The 18,135-nt window shown below is 40.2% G+C and overlaps 1 protein-coding gene across 1 annotated transcript in view; it reads left to right on the top strand.

Annotated features, from left to right (window-relative positions):
- LOC143492533 (uncharacterized) overlaps nucleotides 1–18,135 on the top strand; it is a 695,466-nt gene that overhangs the window by 357,569 nt on the left and 319,762 nt on the right. Inside the window, exon 5 of the mRNA XM_076990860.1 lies at nucleotides 12,855–13,025. Coding sequence (XP_076846975.1) covers nucleotides 12,855–13,025 — 171 coding nt within the window. The remainder of the gene's footprint in view (nucleotides 1–12,854; nucleotides 13,026–18,135) is intronic.

The following is an 18,135-nucleotide window of genomic DNA, read 5'->3' as shown; positions in this document are numbered from 1 at the left end:
AATTTTATGAAGATCGGTCAAAGCGTTGCTGAGATATGGCTGTTTAAGTAAATTTGGCCACGCCTCGGAGCTATTGATTGACATGTGACAGCCAGACTATATGCAAATCTCAAAATGTTTTTAAGCAACTTTGATAATGAGTTTCTCCTGAATATTTTGACACCAAGGTTGTGGTGATCCGATAAAAAACCAGGGACTAGTATAAAAAAGTAGGTTTTGCATATTATGCAAATTAGCAAAAAATCTAAGTAGGCGGAGCTTAATGGTTCTTGAGGCTTTTTTGTTTGGCTTGAGCCAAGGAATCCATCAGAAGTGGAATTTTGTTTCTAGGCCCTACGGTTTGGGAGATATGGACCAAAACGCAAAATGGTGCGCTATAGCGCCACCATCAGGCCAATGTGGGTCTCTGTGCTTTAGCACGGTCTCGCAAAGAGACTACACCATCCTGCCAAGTTTGGTCTCCCTGGGCCTTACGGTCTAGGCTGCAGTATGCGTTTTATCAGTAGAAAAATAATAATAAGAAAGAAAGAAAAAACCCGACAATAACAATAGGTTTCCCACACTGTGTGTGTGAACCCTAATAAGAAAGAAAGAAAGAAAAAACCCGACAATAACAATAGGTTTCCCACACTGTGTGTGTGAACCCTAAATATAGCCGCAAGCGGCAATGAGCGGGCTCCTCGCAAGTGGCATAGGTACTGACTTGCATGCCTGCGGCGAAGGCATAGTAGATATGGCTAGGCCAGTGTGTATGTGAAACCTATTGGTAGGCCAGTGCATGTGTGTGCATGTGTAATAGAGAGAGAGAGGGGTTTGGTGTGATAATGTTTGTTTTCATCAGTTAGAGCTGTGTATGTGTGTGAGTGATTGGATATAATGGGCAGTCTTAGTTGTCACAGTGAACTCACATGTCTGACATGACAGTGTATGTGCTCAATTTGTGATGCATACACATAAGTAGGTGTATGTGTGTGTGTGTGTGTGTGAATTAGGTGTTTATATGTGTTACTCTAATGTATGAGTAGGCATGGCTAAGGCAGTGTGTATGTGAAGCTTATAGGGAGGCCTGTTTTTTCTGTGAGTGCATGTGAAATAGAGAGAGGGAGGGGGAGACAGAGACCATGGGTTGTTAAGTGTTAGAAGGTTGGGGGAGCGTGGGGGGGAGTGGATGAGAGGGGCACTCTGCGTGTGTGAGAAGTGAGTGCATGTGAAATAGAGAGAGGGAGGGGGAGACAGAGACATGGGTTGTTAAGTGTTAGAAGGTTGGGGGAGTGTGGGGGGAGTGGATGAGAGGGGCACTCTGCGTCTGCGAGAATGAGAGCGTGCGTGCCTGCAAAAGGCTCTCTACCGCTCCTTGCACTGCTGAGTATGGAAATTGAAAATATTCACTGTAGAGTCATTTGTGGACGGATTTAGCTCAAACTTGGCAAATATCACCTCAATGGTCATGTGAATGTGCATGTCAATTTTCATAAACATAGGACATACTATAGCGGAATTATAAAAATATGAATTTGATGTGTTATGATGGTACCATTGTGATGCATATGAAAAATATAAATTTGTGGAAATCTTAGGATTTTTTGCACAACATTTGCATTGCATAGTCTGCTAAGTATATCAAGGTGTGATTTGAGGTGATGGAGTGAAAATCCTAGGAGTAGTGTGGAAAATGGAAATTATACATATTTGATAATATGTCAAAATCCGTACATTTTTGTAAAGCACTTGCAATTACAAAGTTGTTAAGGATTCTACGTAGAATCATACGAGTCCAAGTTTGTTGTTTTATGTCATACTATGTGGGCGTAATTCAGGAGTTTCTAGTATAGCGCCACCTAGTGGTGCAATTGCCATCATACCCCAGTATGTCTTAGAGGGTGTGCACCTGAACATGCCATGTGAGTTTTAGGTCAATTGACATATGTAAAGCTTGTAAAGCTTGTGAAATTGTATACTGACAGCTAATTGGTCGATGGTGGCGGCCATATTGGACATATGATGGTGCAGATCTAGGACCTGTCTCAGAGGTGCATGTAGATGATGCATACCAAGTTTTGTGTTATTTGGCCAATCGGTGTGTGCAGGAGAGTTTTTTGGCAGTTATAGCGCCCCCTAGGTGTGAATGTGTGCCAAAATGTATGGGCAGGTGTAGACGCCCAACAGGTACATGTATATGAAATTTGGTGTGAATATGTAAAAGTATGCATGAGATACAGCAGAAAATGTGCATTTTAGGCTGTGAAATTTTTGCCCCTTGACTTGTGTGGCATGTGGCCACGCCCATGTGCAGAAATGTGCATTTTTTGTTAAAGATTATTAAAGTTCAGACTCTTCTGAACGTTTTGATACCACATATGTGCATGTATGTGAAAAATCCAGGGACTAGTTAGCTCTCAAAAATGTGTGCGATTTTGCATATTATGCAAATTAGCTCGAAAACGAAGTAGGCGGAGCTTATGGGTTCTTGAGGCTTTTTGGTAGGTTTGGAGACAAGGAACATGTATATGAAAGAATTTTAAATTTAGGACATACGTGGTACTGGCAATTTACTTGAATGCGTTTGCGTGCGCTGTAGCGCCACCTATGGGCGGATTTGGCTGGCGTCTTGCGCCTGAGTAGCGGGAGGGACTACTACCTATTGACCAAGTTTCAAGTCTGTAGGCCTTACGGTTTGGGCTGTGCGATCCGTTTTAAGGCAGAAAAAGAATAATAATAATAATAAGGAGAAAAATCCTAACAATTACAATAGGCCTCCAGCACCTTTGGTGCTCGGAGCCCTAATAAGAAAGAAAGAAAAAACCCGACAATAACAATAGGTTTCCCACACTGTGTGTGTGAACCCTAAAAAGAAAGAAAAATCCGAGCAATTACAATAGGTTTCCCACACTATGTGTGTGAACCCTAATAAGAAGAAAAAAAAAAAGAAGAAAAATTCGAGCAATTACAATAGGTTTCCCACACTACGTGTGTGAACCCTAATAATAATCGGAACAAATACAATAGGGTTCCAGCACCACTGGTGCTTGGACCCCTAATAATGCAACAAACAGCAAGAGCACAAGATCACAAGACATATAGGACAAGTCCGTCCCCCCTCCCCAAATCCAAATCTACCCCCAGTCCTCGGTACCCCCGAGTGAACCCCACCCCAGCCTTCCTCAGGAGTGCCACGCTGTTGGTCATGTTAGTCGGTTACTGAATCAAGGTAAGAGACCAATGGTTCCCAAGTTTTTTCAAACTCCCCCAGTTTATCTTTTAGAGTGAATCTGATCCTCTCCAGGTGGAGGGTATCGGTCAGGTCTGATAGCCAGTGTTTAAATGAGGGCACTTCTTTCCCTCTCCAATGTAGAAGGATCAACTTCTTAGCAGCTATAACACCATATGACAGGAGACGCCGTTGGGCAACGCTAAGCTTTAAGAGCTCATTGGATATTCCCAAAATAATCAAAACAGGATCTGGGATTATCTGGACTTCCAGAATCTTAGACAGGAAATTAAATATGTAACCCCAATATTTTTGTAGTTTATGACATAGGGCATAGCTGTGTGATAAGGTAGCCTCTGTGCATGCCCATTTCTCGCACAGTGGCGATACGTCTGGGAATATTTTATGCAACTTGACCCTGGAGTAATGTAGCCTGTGTAAAATTTTAAATTGTATCAAACAGTGTCGGGTGTTTATGGAACAGTTACGTAGTGTTCAAGGCATTCTTCCCACACAGGTAGAGATATTTGGGTTCCAAGCTCTGTTTCCCATTTATCCTTTAGGGCAGGGATGTCAAAGTCAAATACACAGAGGGCCAAAAAACCAAATTTGCTACAAGCCGAGGGCCGGACTGGTTCAATGTTTATTAAAACATATTGAAATGATTGCACATAGCCTATTAAACCTAATAGGTTCTATTAAGATAGGCCTATTAAGACCTAACACAGTGTATATTATTTAATGCTTAAATGAATAAAGCAATATTTTCTTATGGATCTGTCAGTAATTTCAAGTGAAAACATTTTTCAACAAGCAAACAGATTAAAACAAACTTCCTTCAAAGAAAACATGTTCTGTACATTAAATGAATAAAGTAATAAAGGTTTGAAAAGTGCTGGAATTTAGGCTAAAGTACTTGAAAATGCTTGAAATTGTAACGACTTCGTTTCACAACAAATAACTGTCTGACTGAACAGTTCTCCTGTATTACGTTAACAAATACGAGCCTCTTGTAATTCCAGGACGAAACATGAGAGAACGTGAAGACGTTAAGATTGGGCGTTTTTAAAATAAACAACCATTAAATAATGTGATAAAAAGCTAATTATTTCGAATCATTTCGAGTATAGGTATAAATATTTAACTTAATTAAGTTTAACTGGTGCACGACCTCGCGAATCGACAGCGTGCGACGCCCTCGGGCACGGGCGGAGCCACTGCGATTACGTCATTTTCGCCGCGCAGACCCTCGCCGCTTGTGTGCGCTGCAGTGACTTCGCGGGCTACCGTTGCATTGTGGGGAATGTAGTATTTGTGCGTGCAAAACACCATCGGGCGGCTGTGGCCTGCGGGCCGGTTCTAAAAATAATTAAATATCATCCAGGGGGCCATAGATAATCAATTTGCGGGCCGGATCTGGCCCGCGGGCCTTGACTTTGACATATGTGCTTTAGGGAGTTTGTTTTGGGTGAGCCCATGGTCAGCAATGTGTCATATAATTGAGAAATCTTGGAATGCGACCTGGCAAACATTTTAATAGAGATCTCCAAAGCAATTGGAGTTAGTGTCTCAAAATTGGGAAGATATGTTTTGACATAATTTCTAATCTGGAGATATCTGAAGAAATTATTCTTTGGTCATTTAAATTTCTCCTGGAGTTGTTGAAAAGAGGCGAAGGTGCCCCTAGAGGTAGAGGGGGCAGAGTAGAGGTCCCCGATACTTCCTATCCCCAACTCCCTCCATAGATTGAATGCTCCATCCAAAGTGGAGGGGATGAAGGTAGGATTGGCCACTATTGGCAACAGAGAGGACAGCGTATTAAGGTTGAGATACTTTTTCAGTTGTTTCCACATCCTAATAGTGTCATGAATGATAGGGTTATTGTTGTAACATGTTCTATTGATCTTCACAGGTGCTAATATAACTGCTCTAATTGAATATGGTAAACAGTCTTCACGTTCCATCTCCATCCCATTGAAAGGTGAAGAAACATCCTCCAACCAATGCGCGATAGAACGCAGCCCAGCAGCCCAATAGTATAGCTTGAAGTCAGGCAGAGCTAACTCTCCAACAGATGTATGTTTACAGAGGTGTTTTTTTATTCTATGTGTTTTATAGTTCCATATAAAATGAAAGATAATGGAGTCCAATTTATTGAAGAAAGATTTAGTGAGAAATGTGGGTAGGTTTTGAAAGACAGACGGCGGTGGAGTGGACAGAGAGATGCAATGAAGTTTACGTCCCCTAAATAATGCGCATTTTATTTGGTTTTTTTTTATACCACTTTTCTTCAGACAGTGCAAGTATTTACAGTGTCCCCAAAATAAAGTTGGAAAAAATGCAAAACATAAACTAAGAAAAAATATCTAAATGCAAAAATAAGCAGGCTTCAAGTTTGCCAGGCTAAATCAAATTGAATGATCCTGAACACTTCTAAACAGCCAAGTCACAGTACCATATACCATACTGTCTACACCAGTGACGGTATATATAATGGACGGTACATCACCGTTGACTCCCATTGTGAAGTTTTGAAGCCACCAAGATGGCCGCATGGACGCTGGCATCTTGGATGCGCTTGCAGTAGATGAAAATTGGAGCCAGAGCATGCGCATTAGAACCGGTAGGCAGGACAGTATCTCTGCCCCAACTCTGATCACATTCGTTAGAATACGCCCACCAGTATAGATGGGGTCGTGCATACAGACTGTGCCACCTAGCTAGCTACTACTGAACAAAGATATTGTTTCACTTAACACTAGGACTGCAAACGCCAGGAAAATATTTGTGAGGAAAATTAGCCACAGAGTAGCCCACTTCCCCACTGTGAGGCGAATAGTGCCCTTTGTCTTGCTAATGACATGGTACACGTTTGAAGCACTGACCCCCACTCTCCTTTCCAAGGAAAACCAGCTTGGCCAGCTCATCTGTATTGCACTTTTGACACAGCTTCTAGAAGCAGTTCAAAAGTTACAACCCGTGAATATCTTTCTTTATAGCGCAAAGGTAATTATTCCTATGCTGAATAGGAATCCTTTGGTTTGAATCGCGCTTAGCACAAAACATTCTAACTTAAATAAATCTTTGCGCTAAAGAATAAACAATGTATTTGTCCACTAGGCAAACCAGACACTGACTGCACGGTTAGTTTGATGAGGTTTAATGTGAATGACTTCAACTATATATACATAATTAATCTTGTATGTGTATACCGTATATATATATTCGGTCTCTGGTGTATACACGGTCTATGCTTCAAGTACATTTCGTTCAATTCGCTAAACTATGAACTAGCTAGCACAATTCGCTAACCTGAGAGGATTTAAAGTTAACATCTGGCTAGCTAGTCAAATATCTAACTGAACTACTTACAGAAAGAACTGCAAAGAACTTGACCCTAATGGTCTGTTACAACAATTTACTGCAGAACAAGACATTGAGGTGTGGCATAAAGACACTTTTGATGTTTTACAAAATAAACAAAGGTAAAAGGTTTTAATACTGCTGTTGAGAGTTTTGCTGTTGAGCGCGTTCACTTTTGAGCGTCTGGTATTAGATGTCAATCACCTTATCGCCACACCCCTTTAAATAACACTTAATAACTTTTATAAAATCTGTTTATTGTAGAGAAAACACTGGGAGTGATACTAACGCAATGGGGTCTTATAGAATTGACAAAATATAATTGCTCAAAAAACTTATTTTACGTGTAATAAAAATTCAAAGTTTCTCGTCCGGCCCGTTCACTTACATGGGAATGGGCGGGGTTAAAAGTTGTACTGCAGCCAGCCACTAGAGGGCAGCTGACTCACGGAGGCTTCACTTTTCACTCGTGTCGTCCAGTCCACTTATATATATGGTCTCTGGTCTAAATGAAGCTATATATTTTTCTATGAACATTTTTGGCAAAAATAACTTCTGGTTTTTTGTGGTCGTAATGCGCACAGTCAAAGTGTGCGCATTTATTGCACAGCTCATACTGCACCTGAAAATAAAATCACAAGTCATTATTGAAAAAATGCACTGGAGCAAAACAAATTTAAATTATACATTATGATACACAGTTATTGCAAATTATTCTATAATAAAACTGTGAACATTAAAAATACTACAAAAATAACACTGCAGTCTTGTTCTCTCAGCGTTGGTCTGTTAAAATTTCTGTACTGCATCGGTAGTTGTACCATTTCTGTTATGTTCTTGTCGTCAGCATCACCTTCTAACATGGAGCAGATTATGCAGTAATCCACTGCATTGCCTATAAAAAAAATTGCCTGGATAAATATGATATGTCATCAAGACCAGTACACTCATGTACCTATGAGAATAGCAGGTCTTTTTAAAACAGTGCGATGCATAACATTTTGCAGATATTGTTCTGCAGCTTCAGGTAATGTTTAAATCAAATATCACAAAGTGGAAAAAAAACATTTAAAAAGCTAGTGGTGCCAGGTGGGAAATTTGTGGGAATTGCATGATGGAACCATGTCAACATGGACCACCATCTCAATGTCTAATCTTCCTAATGAAGTTTTTAATTCATTAATTAGTTTTTAATAATTTAAATGCAGTAAAAAACAGTAAATGGAATTACTATAAAATTCACCTCAACATTCAAGCAAAGAACATGCTATCTCCATGCGTGCACTCTTCAAAGAACATGCTATCTCCATGCGTGCACTCTTCATAGCTACTTGTGTCGGCTGCAGTTTGCTGATAGCTACTTGTGTCGTCTGCAGTTTGCTGATGTCTCCTGTCAAAAGGAAAGATTCTGCAAACTGAATGAAAAATAATATATATTAAAATACTTGAGGAATTTATCAAGTTAGTAAAACCGTAATCAGTTATGACTGATACTACCAAAACAAAACCGTAGTATTTATTTCAGGGCTATTGAAAAAACACTCTGTCACGAGTGTTACGTTCGCCACCTCGCTCAACAACTTACGTTCGCCACCCCCCCCCCCCCCCCCCCCTCGCTCAACAACTTACGTTCGCCACACCCCCCCCGGCCCAACAACTTACGTTCGCCACCCCCGCCGCACCGGACCTCTGGTCACAGGTATCTGCCAAAATTGGACCGCGGACAAATTTAGTTGAGTACGCCTGCCCTAAACAAAACCCTGGCCTCCTCCATTGTTTTAATGGCCTTTCTGCTGCCTTCAAACAAGAGGTCTCCTTCTAAAATGTAAAAGAAACCACACAAAGATTCATAGTTTAAGCATATTTTGATAAGGTAATATAGTCTGTAAAATATAATATAGTCTGTCCTACCTACAGTGTTAGTGCTGGAAGCACATTGTTACAAGGTTAACAGTCTATGAAACTATCCAACCTACAATATTAATGCTGGAAACATTTTCAGACTAACATATGATATAACTTTACTGACCTTTAATTTAAAACTTGGAGGCATATCTTCGGAGGTTTTGCATTGCGTTCCATCTCTGACCTGATTCTGTTTAAGGCCAAACTAAAGACCTATTTATTCAAAAAGGCCTTTAACGTATAATTCTTGACTCTTTTAATTACTTCTACTGTTATTTAAATGGTTGTATGATATTGTTTTATTTGTTTAATTTGATTAAGCACTTAATTTTGACATTTTAATATCCTACTTTTACCTTAAATGGTTTTATGATATTGTTTTCTTTGTTTTGTTTAGCACTTTGGTTAATGCAAGGCATTGTTGGAAGGTGCTATATAAATAAATTTTGATTTGATTTGATTTGATCTGTGATTTATTAAAGGTCTTTGAGTATGATCCCTTTAGCAGAAACTGGTGCATGGTGTCCTACTTTTCCTCCATTGTACATAACTGAGCGTTGTAGAAATGACAGCGCAAACGTCATGAACGTTACATGGTTATTTACTTGTATTTAAGAAAATTGCTTCAGAAATATAAAATAGCCAAACTGAACAAATGTTAAGCGTTAAGAAGTGCTTGTTTTAAGGTCAATCAACTAAAACCAGTTAGTGTAGGACACTGGAATGAACGGATGGATAAAATCGAGCATGGCGAGGCTAAAACAGACATTTGAAACCTCCACTTGTTGGAAACACTCGAGCCAATAGTAATATTTACGAGGTATTTCCTAGGATATTCACAAAAATATTTAACAATTGTCGAAAAACACAGTAAAATGCAAAAAGATTTACATTGCAATATGATTAAATACGATAAATGGGCAAAACTCACCGTTATTCCAAGACAAAAAACAGTTGGCAGCGCAAAATTCTGGGCTACGCTGATAGTGACGTAAACTTAGCATGCGCATGCGCAGTAGCCCAAGGTAGGATAGCTCGAGGGGTAGCACAGATTTTTAGAACACCGGCAGATAGCTGCCTCTGCGCCTGTGCGCTTGCGTGAATGGCTGGGTGTTGTGCGCTTGGGTAAGCCTGTTATACTTTCATGAGTGACTGTAGCGCGTGACTCCGCCCAGCTCGGGCGACCCTGCGCAAATGGTGGAGGCGTTTATACTGGAGGCAGTGTTCTCCGAAACGATAGATGGCAGTGGAGAATAAAAAACCCCTGCAAAGTTTATGCTTACTAAAGAGTCAAACTTAATTTCAGGTTTGTGGACTGGGTGTATTTGCTGATGGGACAGCAGTCACAGGGGAGGAATCAGTGATGCACAGAGGCATGTTATATGTGATTTATTTTTAACATGTTTTTTGGCACAGCAGAAACAATTTGGAAAATAAATGTGTAGACAAGGTAATTACTGTATGTGCAAAAATATTGTAGACAGGATCAACTCTTTCAAAATAAAATATAAATACAATAAGAACCTGCAATAAGTTTGGTGTGGGTCATTAAATATATACGTATGTATATATATATATATATATATATATATATATATATATATATATATATTAGTGGTGGGACTTTAACGCGTTAATTTCGATTAATTAATTACAGGAAAATTAACGCACTAAAAAAATTAACGCATTTAACGCACAAGACACTTTTGCACCGTGGAATGTTTCTCAGTGCGCGAGTTCCGGGCATACAGATTATGGACACACAATAAGATCATGATGGAGATGACTGAAGAGGCTACGCTGGTGGATGGAAAATTTAAATATAAGAAACTTCCAGATGGAAGTACAAACAAAAATAGTGTTATTTACACTTTATGTCGGAAGGAGTTCGCTTATCACAGGAGCACTTCCACCCTTCGTTACCACCTCAACGCAAAACATGTTGCGGCTAAAGCTGGGCGTACACTGTGCGATATTTTAAATCGTGTACTCAGCTCCAGCTCAAACTGTACGACTAACTCGCAGGGAGAGTCGGCTCGTGGAGCTGCTTCAACAGTGCGATACTCTCACGAGGAGCGATTTGAATTTCAAACATGTTTGATATTCTTGCGACGCTGCGATTTCTGGTCGGGAGTTGGTCGTGAGGTGTGAATCGCTCCTCGTTTAACTGTATAAACTATACGATGCACGACACGCGATTGAAACGAGTGAAAAATCGGCTGAAAATGGGCCAAAAATCGCACAGGGTGCGCCCAGCTTAACGCGCAGGTCAGTAATGATAACTTAGCTGCTAAATGTATTCCTAGTACGATAGGGTGACCAAACGTCCGTAATTTACATCCTGTCCCGGGCGTCCCGGGTTTTTTTTAAGTGAAATGTCCTGGTTTTTAAAGTACCTTCATTGGACCATTAAGACTGGATTAAACTTTCGCGAGTGGCCATAGCGCGCGACTCCGCACGCGTTTATACATGACGCGTCGCATTATTTACAGTGTTGTTCGCTCTCTGTGGTTGAAGATTAAGGTTTACAAGATGCGCTGCACATTGCGTCAACTGATGCAATTTACGAACTACCGTCCAGGGGTGAGTTTCCCAAAACGTTCTTAGCGCCAAGTACTTCTTAACCTCGTACGTAAGAACGAGGTTACGAAGTACTTGGCGCTAAGAACGTTTTGGGAAACTCACCCCAGAAAGACAATGTCGAAGAAAATCCAGCAGCTGTATGATGAGGAAAGAATTAAAACAGGTTATTGTGAAGAGTGCCACAAATGTGGCTCTGACTATGGATCACTGGACCTCTGTTAGCAACAAGAATGATCTTGGTGTGACAGCTCATATTATAGATGATGAATCTATAGATGATGAAGATCCAGTCATTTGCTTTGAGCATGCAGAAGACCACTTCTAGGCACTATGAAGATGCCTGTGGCAGAGGCCTGGGAAATTAAAGAAAGTCTACCATCTAAAATGGTATTAAAATACATCTTCTGATTTACTTCAATTCTTCCAATATCCTGAGCAAAACTCCCAAAATTAAACAACATTTTTGGTCAGAATTTCCAATGTTCTGAACTGTTTTCTGCACACTACACATATATTGGTCTGTGTAGTAGACTGGTGGAAAAATAAACAAGATGTTGAAGTTTATGATTATGTTCATTGATTCATTCATCATTCAAACTTAAATTATTATTTCTCATGTTAAATACTGAAATGCGATTAAAATGCGATTAATTTTGATTAATTAATTACAAAGCTTCCGATTAATTCGATTAATTTTTTTAATCGCGTCCCACCCCTAATATATATATATATATAAAGATATATTTTATCGCTTCATATAGTACCTGGTGTATCTGAAACTTAATTTCAGATAGAAATTCCTCAAATGCGTCCATTGTACTAGTGCGGCTCATGCAAAGTTACAAAATTTGAGAGGTGCACGACCTCGCGAATCCACTGCGCGTGAGGCCCTCGCGACTTGTCAAGTATAAACCAGCCTTTAAGCGTCACGGCTCCTCCGTGACACACTTTTACCCCAATTAATCCTATACCCTGAGAAAACCCCAAATAAGCGAAACACCTAATGTCGCTACTGTTTTAAGCCAAAATACAAATACTTAAACCATGATAACAGTTGTCAAAGGTCTCTTAAAACAGAAACTGTTGAGAGAATTTGCATAAATAACTATAGTTCATTCTGTTTAACTGTGGAGTAGTAGCCATAATAGAGCCTATAGCACCATTAGAGGGACCATTCAGCTGATAATGGTACAATAGAGGCCTGTCATCACTTTGAACACTGCAGCACTACTGAAGTAAATGTAATGTACAAGTTACACAGAGAGTGTTAGAGAGTGTAAACTCTAATAAAAGAGAAAGACTGTTGAATGTCTCATACTAAACACCAATATCAAACTTATAAATTAGTTTCCTCCTCTGATATTTAAACAACTACTGTGTGATTCCACATTCTCTGACTGAACTGCACTCTGTGTTATATTTACTTCTTTACAGATTAGCTGGCTGTAATCTCACTGTGAAGTCTTGTGAATATCTCACATCAAATCTACAATCACAAAACACCTTGAAGGAGTTGGACTTGAATAACAACAACCTGCAGGATTCAGGAGTGAAGCAGCTCTCTGATGGACTGAAGAAATCACACTGTAAACTGGAGACACTCAGGTGAGTTGTCTGAATTCATTCTTGAATGGAAAGGTTCATATGTGCATGACACTGTGACAATATTACCAAAGACAATATTCTTTATTCATATATTTCCAACTATTATATTTTATGTAAAAACATGATCATCCTATTTCTGTGATTCCACCTCATCTGAACTGCTGTCTGTACTATATTTACTCCTTTGCAGACTAGCTGGCTGCAGTCTGACAAAAACATCTTGTGAATATCTCAAATCAGCTCTACAAACAGAAAACTCATTGAAACAACTGGAACTTAATAACAACAACCTGGACCATTCAGGAGTGGAACATCTCTGTGATGGACTGAAGAGTTCACACTGTAAATTGGAGATACTCAGGTGAGATGTCTGTGAATTCATTCTGGATTGGACATGTTAACCTGTGAAGGCGCTGTAGTGTAATTTTTTAAAGGTCAGCATGTCTTATTCTTTACGTATTTACAGGCATGAATTATTTTAGTGATTTTGGCTGGTTTGATAAGTAGCTGCTCTCAATTTCCCTAGTTAGCCAAAAATTTTTGTGTAGGAGTCACTCATCTTCAGATGGTGTTATTGTAGGGCAGCAGACATTTTCAGGTGGGAGAGAGAGAGAGAGAGAGAGACAGACATCTGTGTCCATGGGGAGCAGAGCCACAATGATATCCAAACCCAACACGAGCTCCTCCCCAAAGTTGTCTTTAAAACACAGTGTGATGACATTCTAAGACAGAAAATGACACTCACCCCCATCTGGCAGGACACGCAAACCTTGTCACGTCTAAGTCAAAAGTCAAATTTATTTATATAGCGCTTTTTACAACACATCTTGTCACAAAGCAGCTTTACAATCGTATGGGTCCAGACCCCTAATGCGCAAGCCAAATGTGACAGTGGCAAGGAAAATCTCCCTGATAGTGGGGATTAGGAAGAAACCTCAGGAGGACCAAGACTCAAAAGGGAACCCATCCTCTATTGGGCGGCCCCTTAGCACAAGTCGGTATTTGTGGACAAAAGGTGGTTCTATATATATAATTAAGGTTCTTGTTCCCCGGGCCAAGTGGTCACAGTCCCATCAGTGCAGATGGTGAGCCTTAGGTAGGAGCTAGCATTAGCATCTCAAAACACTGGTCTACACAAATGACATTGGGGAGTTGTACTAGGACAGAGTCAACTCTGAAAACAAAAGGTACAAATCTGTGTCCTATTACCACACTTGTGTGCAGTCTATCTATTATATCTTATCAAAATACAGTTCTGGAGTGTTTGTAGTTTCACTGTAACTGTGGTGTGGTAGCATCAGGGTTTGTGTGTTGGGACACTAGTGTAGGACACCAGAATGATCAGAAACACCATAACAGTGTAACATAGTGAAGATACTGTTCCTAATGTTTGTTCCTAAACAAAACCTGGGAGCACAAGAAATAACCTTGATTGCTGTTGTATAATTATGAAGTATTTAATCAAATAATTCTTAAAACTGTACAATTTGAAAGCATCAAAGGCAGAAATGTCACCCATGAGAAGGAAGAATTTGCGTTGGCAATTTGATTGACAATTTTACTATGTTGTCATTTGAGTGGCGGTAATTGTACCCAATCAAATATGATGTTGGGCGGGGCCATGACGAGAGATGTAATGATGTAATTTCTGTGGCCAATAGCATTAAGGGAGCTGTTTAGATTTACTGAGGTGACGTGAACTGTAGAAGATCATGAAAATGTGTATTTTGTACAAAGTCTGTCTAATTTAGCTAGCTAATTGTATTTCTGTCATATTTGTCTCAGTTTCTTGCCCATGTAGCCCAGGTTAACTAGTCTTGTGAATATAAGGCACAGATGTATATTCACTTTTAAGAGTTTACTGTCTCTATTTACCTCAGAAACTCAGATATTAGCATTAGCATCACAGTCAGTGAATCAGTCACGTTAGTTCTGGGGATGTTGTTTAAATCTCTTTAATAGTGGAGAATTCTAAGAGTGTGATGGGGAAGAGTCAGTATTACTTTTACTTGTACAGTATTACTGTTTATTAAGATTAACAGTACTAGTTAGTAGTGTTATTGACGACGTTGGTCGAGGGACGACGAGCTGACCGATAGCGTCCTAATATCACGAGGGATGACGACATCCCGCCTCGCGATGGCTGGTCCACTGCTCGGTAGCAGCACGATCTACCGGGGATGTGGGATGATTCACTGAGTGAACCAGCGTTCACCACCCACGGCGGGACGAGGAGAGACAACAAGTTCAGTTGTGTCAGATATTTAACTGGTTCAGATTAATGAGTGTAAGGACAGAGGACTCCACCAGACCCGCAGCGTTTGATTAGATTATTAGAGGAGGTGGAGGTGAGGTGATCATTCTGATCATTAGTGTGGAATAAGGGGTAAAAATGTGTTATGACATACAAATAATATGTGAGTTGATTAATCTGATTAATGTTAGTGTGGCTTATAATGTAGGTTTGTGTTTAGAGTACGTTGTGTTGGTCTCCACTCACTGAGCGTCACATAGCAGGATTTTATATCATCATAGTAGTGAGAGGAAAGTAATAGTGGGTGAGTTAATCTAAATTGAGAGCCACCATTTTAACTGGGGAGACCCAAACCCATGACTGCAGGAAACTGCAGCACACCCCCTATAGAGGGGCTACACCTACTTGATTTATTCAAAGTTTGTAGTGTTTAACTGAGGAGACCCAAACCCATGACTGCAGGAAACTGCACCACACCCCCTATAGAGGGGCTACACCTACTTGGTTTATTCAAAGTTTGTAGTATTTAACTGAGGAGACCCAAACCCATGACTGCAGGAAACTGCACCACACCCCCTATAGAGGGGCTACACCTACTTGATTTATTCAAAGTTTGTAGTGTTTAACTGAGGAGACCCAAACCCATGACTGCAGGAAACTGCACCACACCCCCTATCCTGGAGCAGATAGGGAAGCTACTTGGTTTATTCTGTGTCTGTAGGACTCTTTAAAATGAGACTTCAACATTACTCTGAAATGTTCCTTAATTACCATTTTAACATTATACTATTTATTTAAGTTTTTCTACATTTACACTGCACCACACCGCCTATAGAGGGGCTACACCTACTTGATGTAGTGTTTGTATGACTCAAAATGAACCTTCAACGTTACTCTGAAATATTCCTCAATGACCATTTTTACAATATACTATTTAAGATTTTTACATTTACACACCTCACATGTGATCACACTTAGTAACAGTGAAGTAGTCAGTTAGTCAGAAGTCATTAGCAGAGGTTAAATGATGCTCTGGTTTATCCTGTATGACCCCTTTGAGAACTGGGTTTATCATCTCCACAGACACACTGCTGCAACCTTAAGGGTTAATGACAAACACTGACACCTGCCGGTCATTTTGTGTATAGTCATTTTTATTATGCAGTCGTGTTCTCCAAACACAATATCTACAGTTGTGATCAAATTTATTCAACCCCCAATGCTGCGAAGGGTTTTATGGAATTCAGTGCACATTTGTAATTGTGTTCATAATGAAATCTTACAAGGACTTGTTAAAGAACTAAATGCAACTAAGATAGCATCAATTTTTTTTGTCATAAAGTATTAAATGGCCTTTTTGTGATTTCTTCATTGACACAATTATTCAACCCCTTTACGACTACCACTCCTAAGAACAGAGGTTCATTCCAGTGTTTTCCATCAGGTATTGAAAACGTCTGTGGATGTCAACGAGCAGCAATCAAGCATGATAAGCACCAATTAGGCAGATTTAAAAGGACTGTGATACTCAGCTCCTTCTAGACATCTACTGGTGTGTTTCCAAGCATGGTGAAGGCAAGAGAATGGTCCCAGAAGACAAGAGAAGAGGTTATTGCTCTTCACAAGAATGGCAATGGATATAAAAAGATTGCGAAGTTGTTAAATATTCCAAGAGACACTATCGGAAGTATCATTCGCAAGTTCAAGTTAAAGGGCACAGTGGAAACGTTACCTGGTCGTGGCAGAAAGAAGATCCTGACCGCGACTGCTGTGCGCTACCTGAAGCGTAATGTGGAGAAAAATCCCCACGTGACTGCTAAGGAACTGAAAAAAGACCTGTCAGATGTGGGCACTGAAGTTTCAGCTCAGACAATAAGGCGCGCACTGCATAACGAAGACCTCCATGCCAGAACGCCCAGACGCACCCCCTTGCTGACTCCAAAGAACAAGAAAAGTCGACTGCAGTATGCCAAAAGTCATGTGGACAAGCCACAAAGGTTTTGGGACAGTGTACTGTGGTCAGATGAAACTAAATTAGAACTGTTTGGGACAATGGACCAGCGCTATGTTTGGAGAAGGAAGAACCAGGCTTATGAACAAAAGAACACCTTGCCTACTGTGAAGCATGGCGGGGGGTCAATTATGCTTTGGGGCTGTTTTGCTTCTAATGGTACAGGAAAGCTTCAACGTGTGCAGGGTACCTTGAATTCCCTTCAGTACCAGGAGATCTTGGAGGAAAATGTGATGGAGTCAGTCACAAACCTGCGGCTTGGGAGACGTTGGACCTTCCAACAGGACAATGATCCGAAGCACACATCCAAGCCCACTAGAGCATGGTTGAACATGAAAGGCTGGAACATTCTAGAGTGGCCATCGCAATCACCAGACTTAAATCCAATTGAGAACCTCTGGTGGGACCTAAAGAAGGCAGTTGCAGTGCGCAAGCCTAAGAATGTGACTGAACTGGAGGCTTTTGCCCATGAAGAATGGGCTAAGATACCCATAGGTCGCTGCAAGACACTTGTGTCAAGCTATGCTTCACGCTTGAAAGCTGTCATAACTGGAAAAGGATGTTGTACTAAGTACTAAAAAATAATGTCACTAGGGGGTTGAATAAAACTGATAATGATGTGAGCACAGTAAAGACATTTGTGGTTATTCCATCATAAATATTATGTTATGTTTGTCTAATTTATAAGTGCCTCTTTGATATAATTGTAAATAAGATGACTGAAATGATCAAAATCATTGTCAAACTGGCCAAAACACTTTATTTCAGTGGGGGTTGAATAAATTTGATCACAACTGTAAATGTTATAAAAATTAGAAGCATGATCATTAATAAAAACTAATGTCTATATTGTAATATCTGTTGTGTCTGCCATAGAGTGTATAGTAATATCTGTTGTATCTACTTGCAGTCTGGCTCTTTGTAATATTGGGGGAAACACTTGTGAAAATCTGGCATTGGCTTTGCAACTGGCAAACTCCCTCCTGAAGGAACTGGACCTTAGTAACAACGACCTGAACAATTCAGGAGTGGAGCAGCTCTGTGCTGGACTGAAGAGTTCACACTGTAAACTGGAGACACTCAGGTGAGATTTGTTATATTCAACAGAGATTCTTCTTGGTTGGTCCTGTAGTTCTGACCTCCATCACCATGAAATGTTTTGATAGTTCAGTCATGCAGCATATTAGACCCTCCTGCCTCCTACTT

Source organism: Brachyhypopomus gauderio, unplaced genomic scaffold, assembly GCF_052324685.1.
Source record: "Brachyhypopomus gauderio isolate BG-103 unplaced genomic scaffold, BGAUD_0.2 sc78, whole genome shotgun sequence".
Lineage (NCBI taxonomy): Eukaryota > Metazoa > Chordata > Actinopteri > Gymnotiformes > Hypopomidae > Brachyhypopomus > Brachyhypopomus gauderio.
The sequence above is the reverse complement of the archived record's forward strand: the minus strand, read 5'-3'. Positions and strand labels throughout refer to the sequence as shown.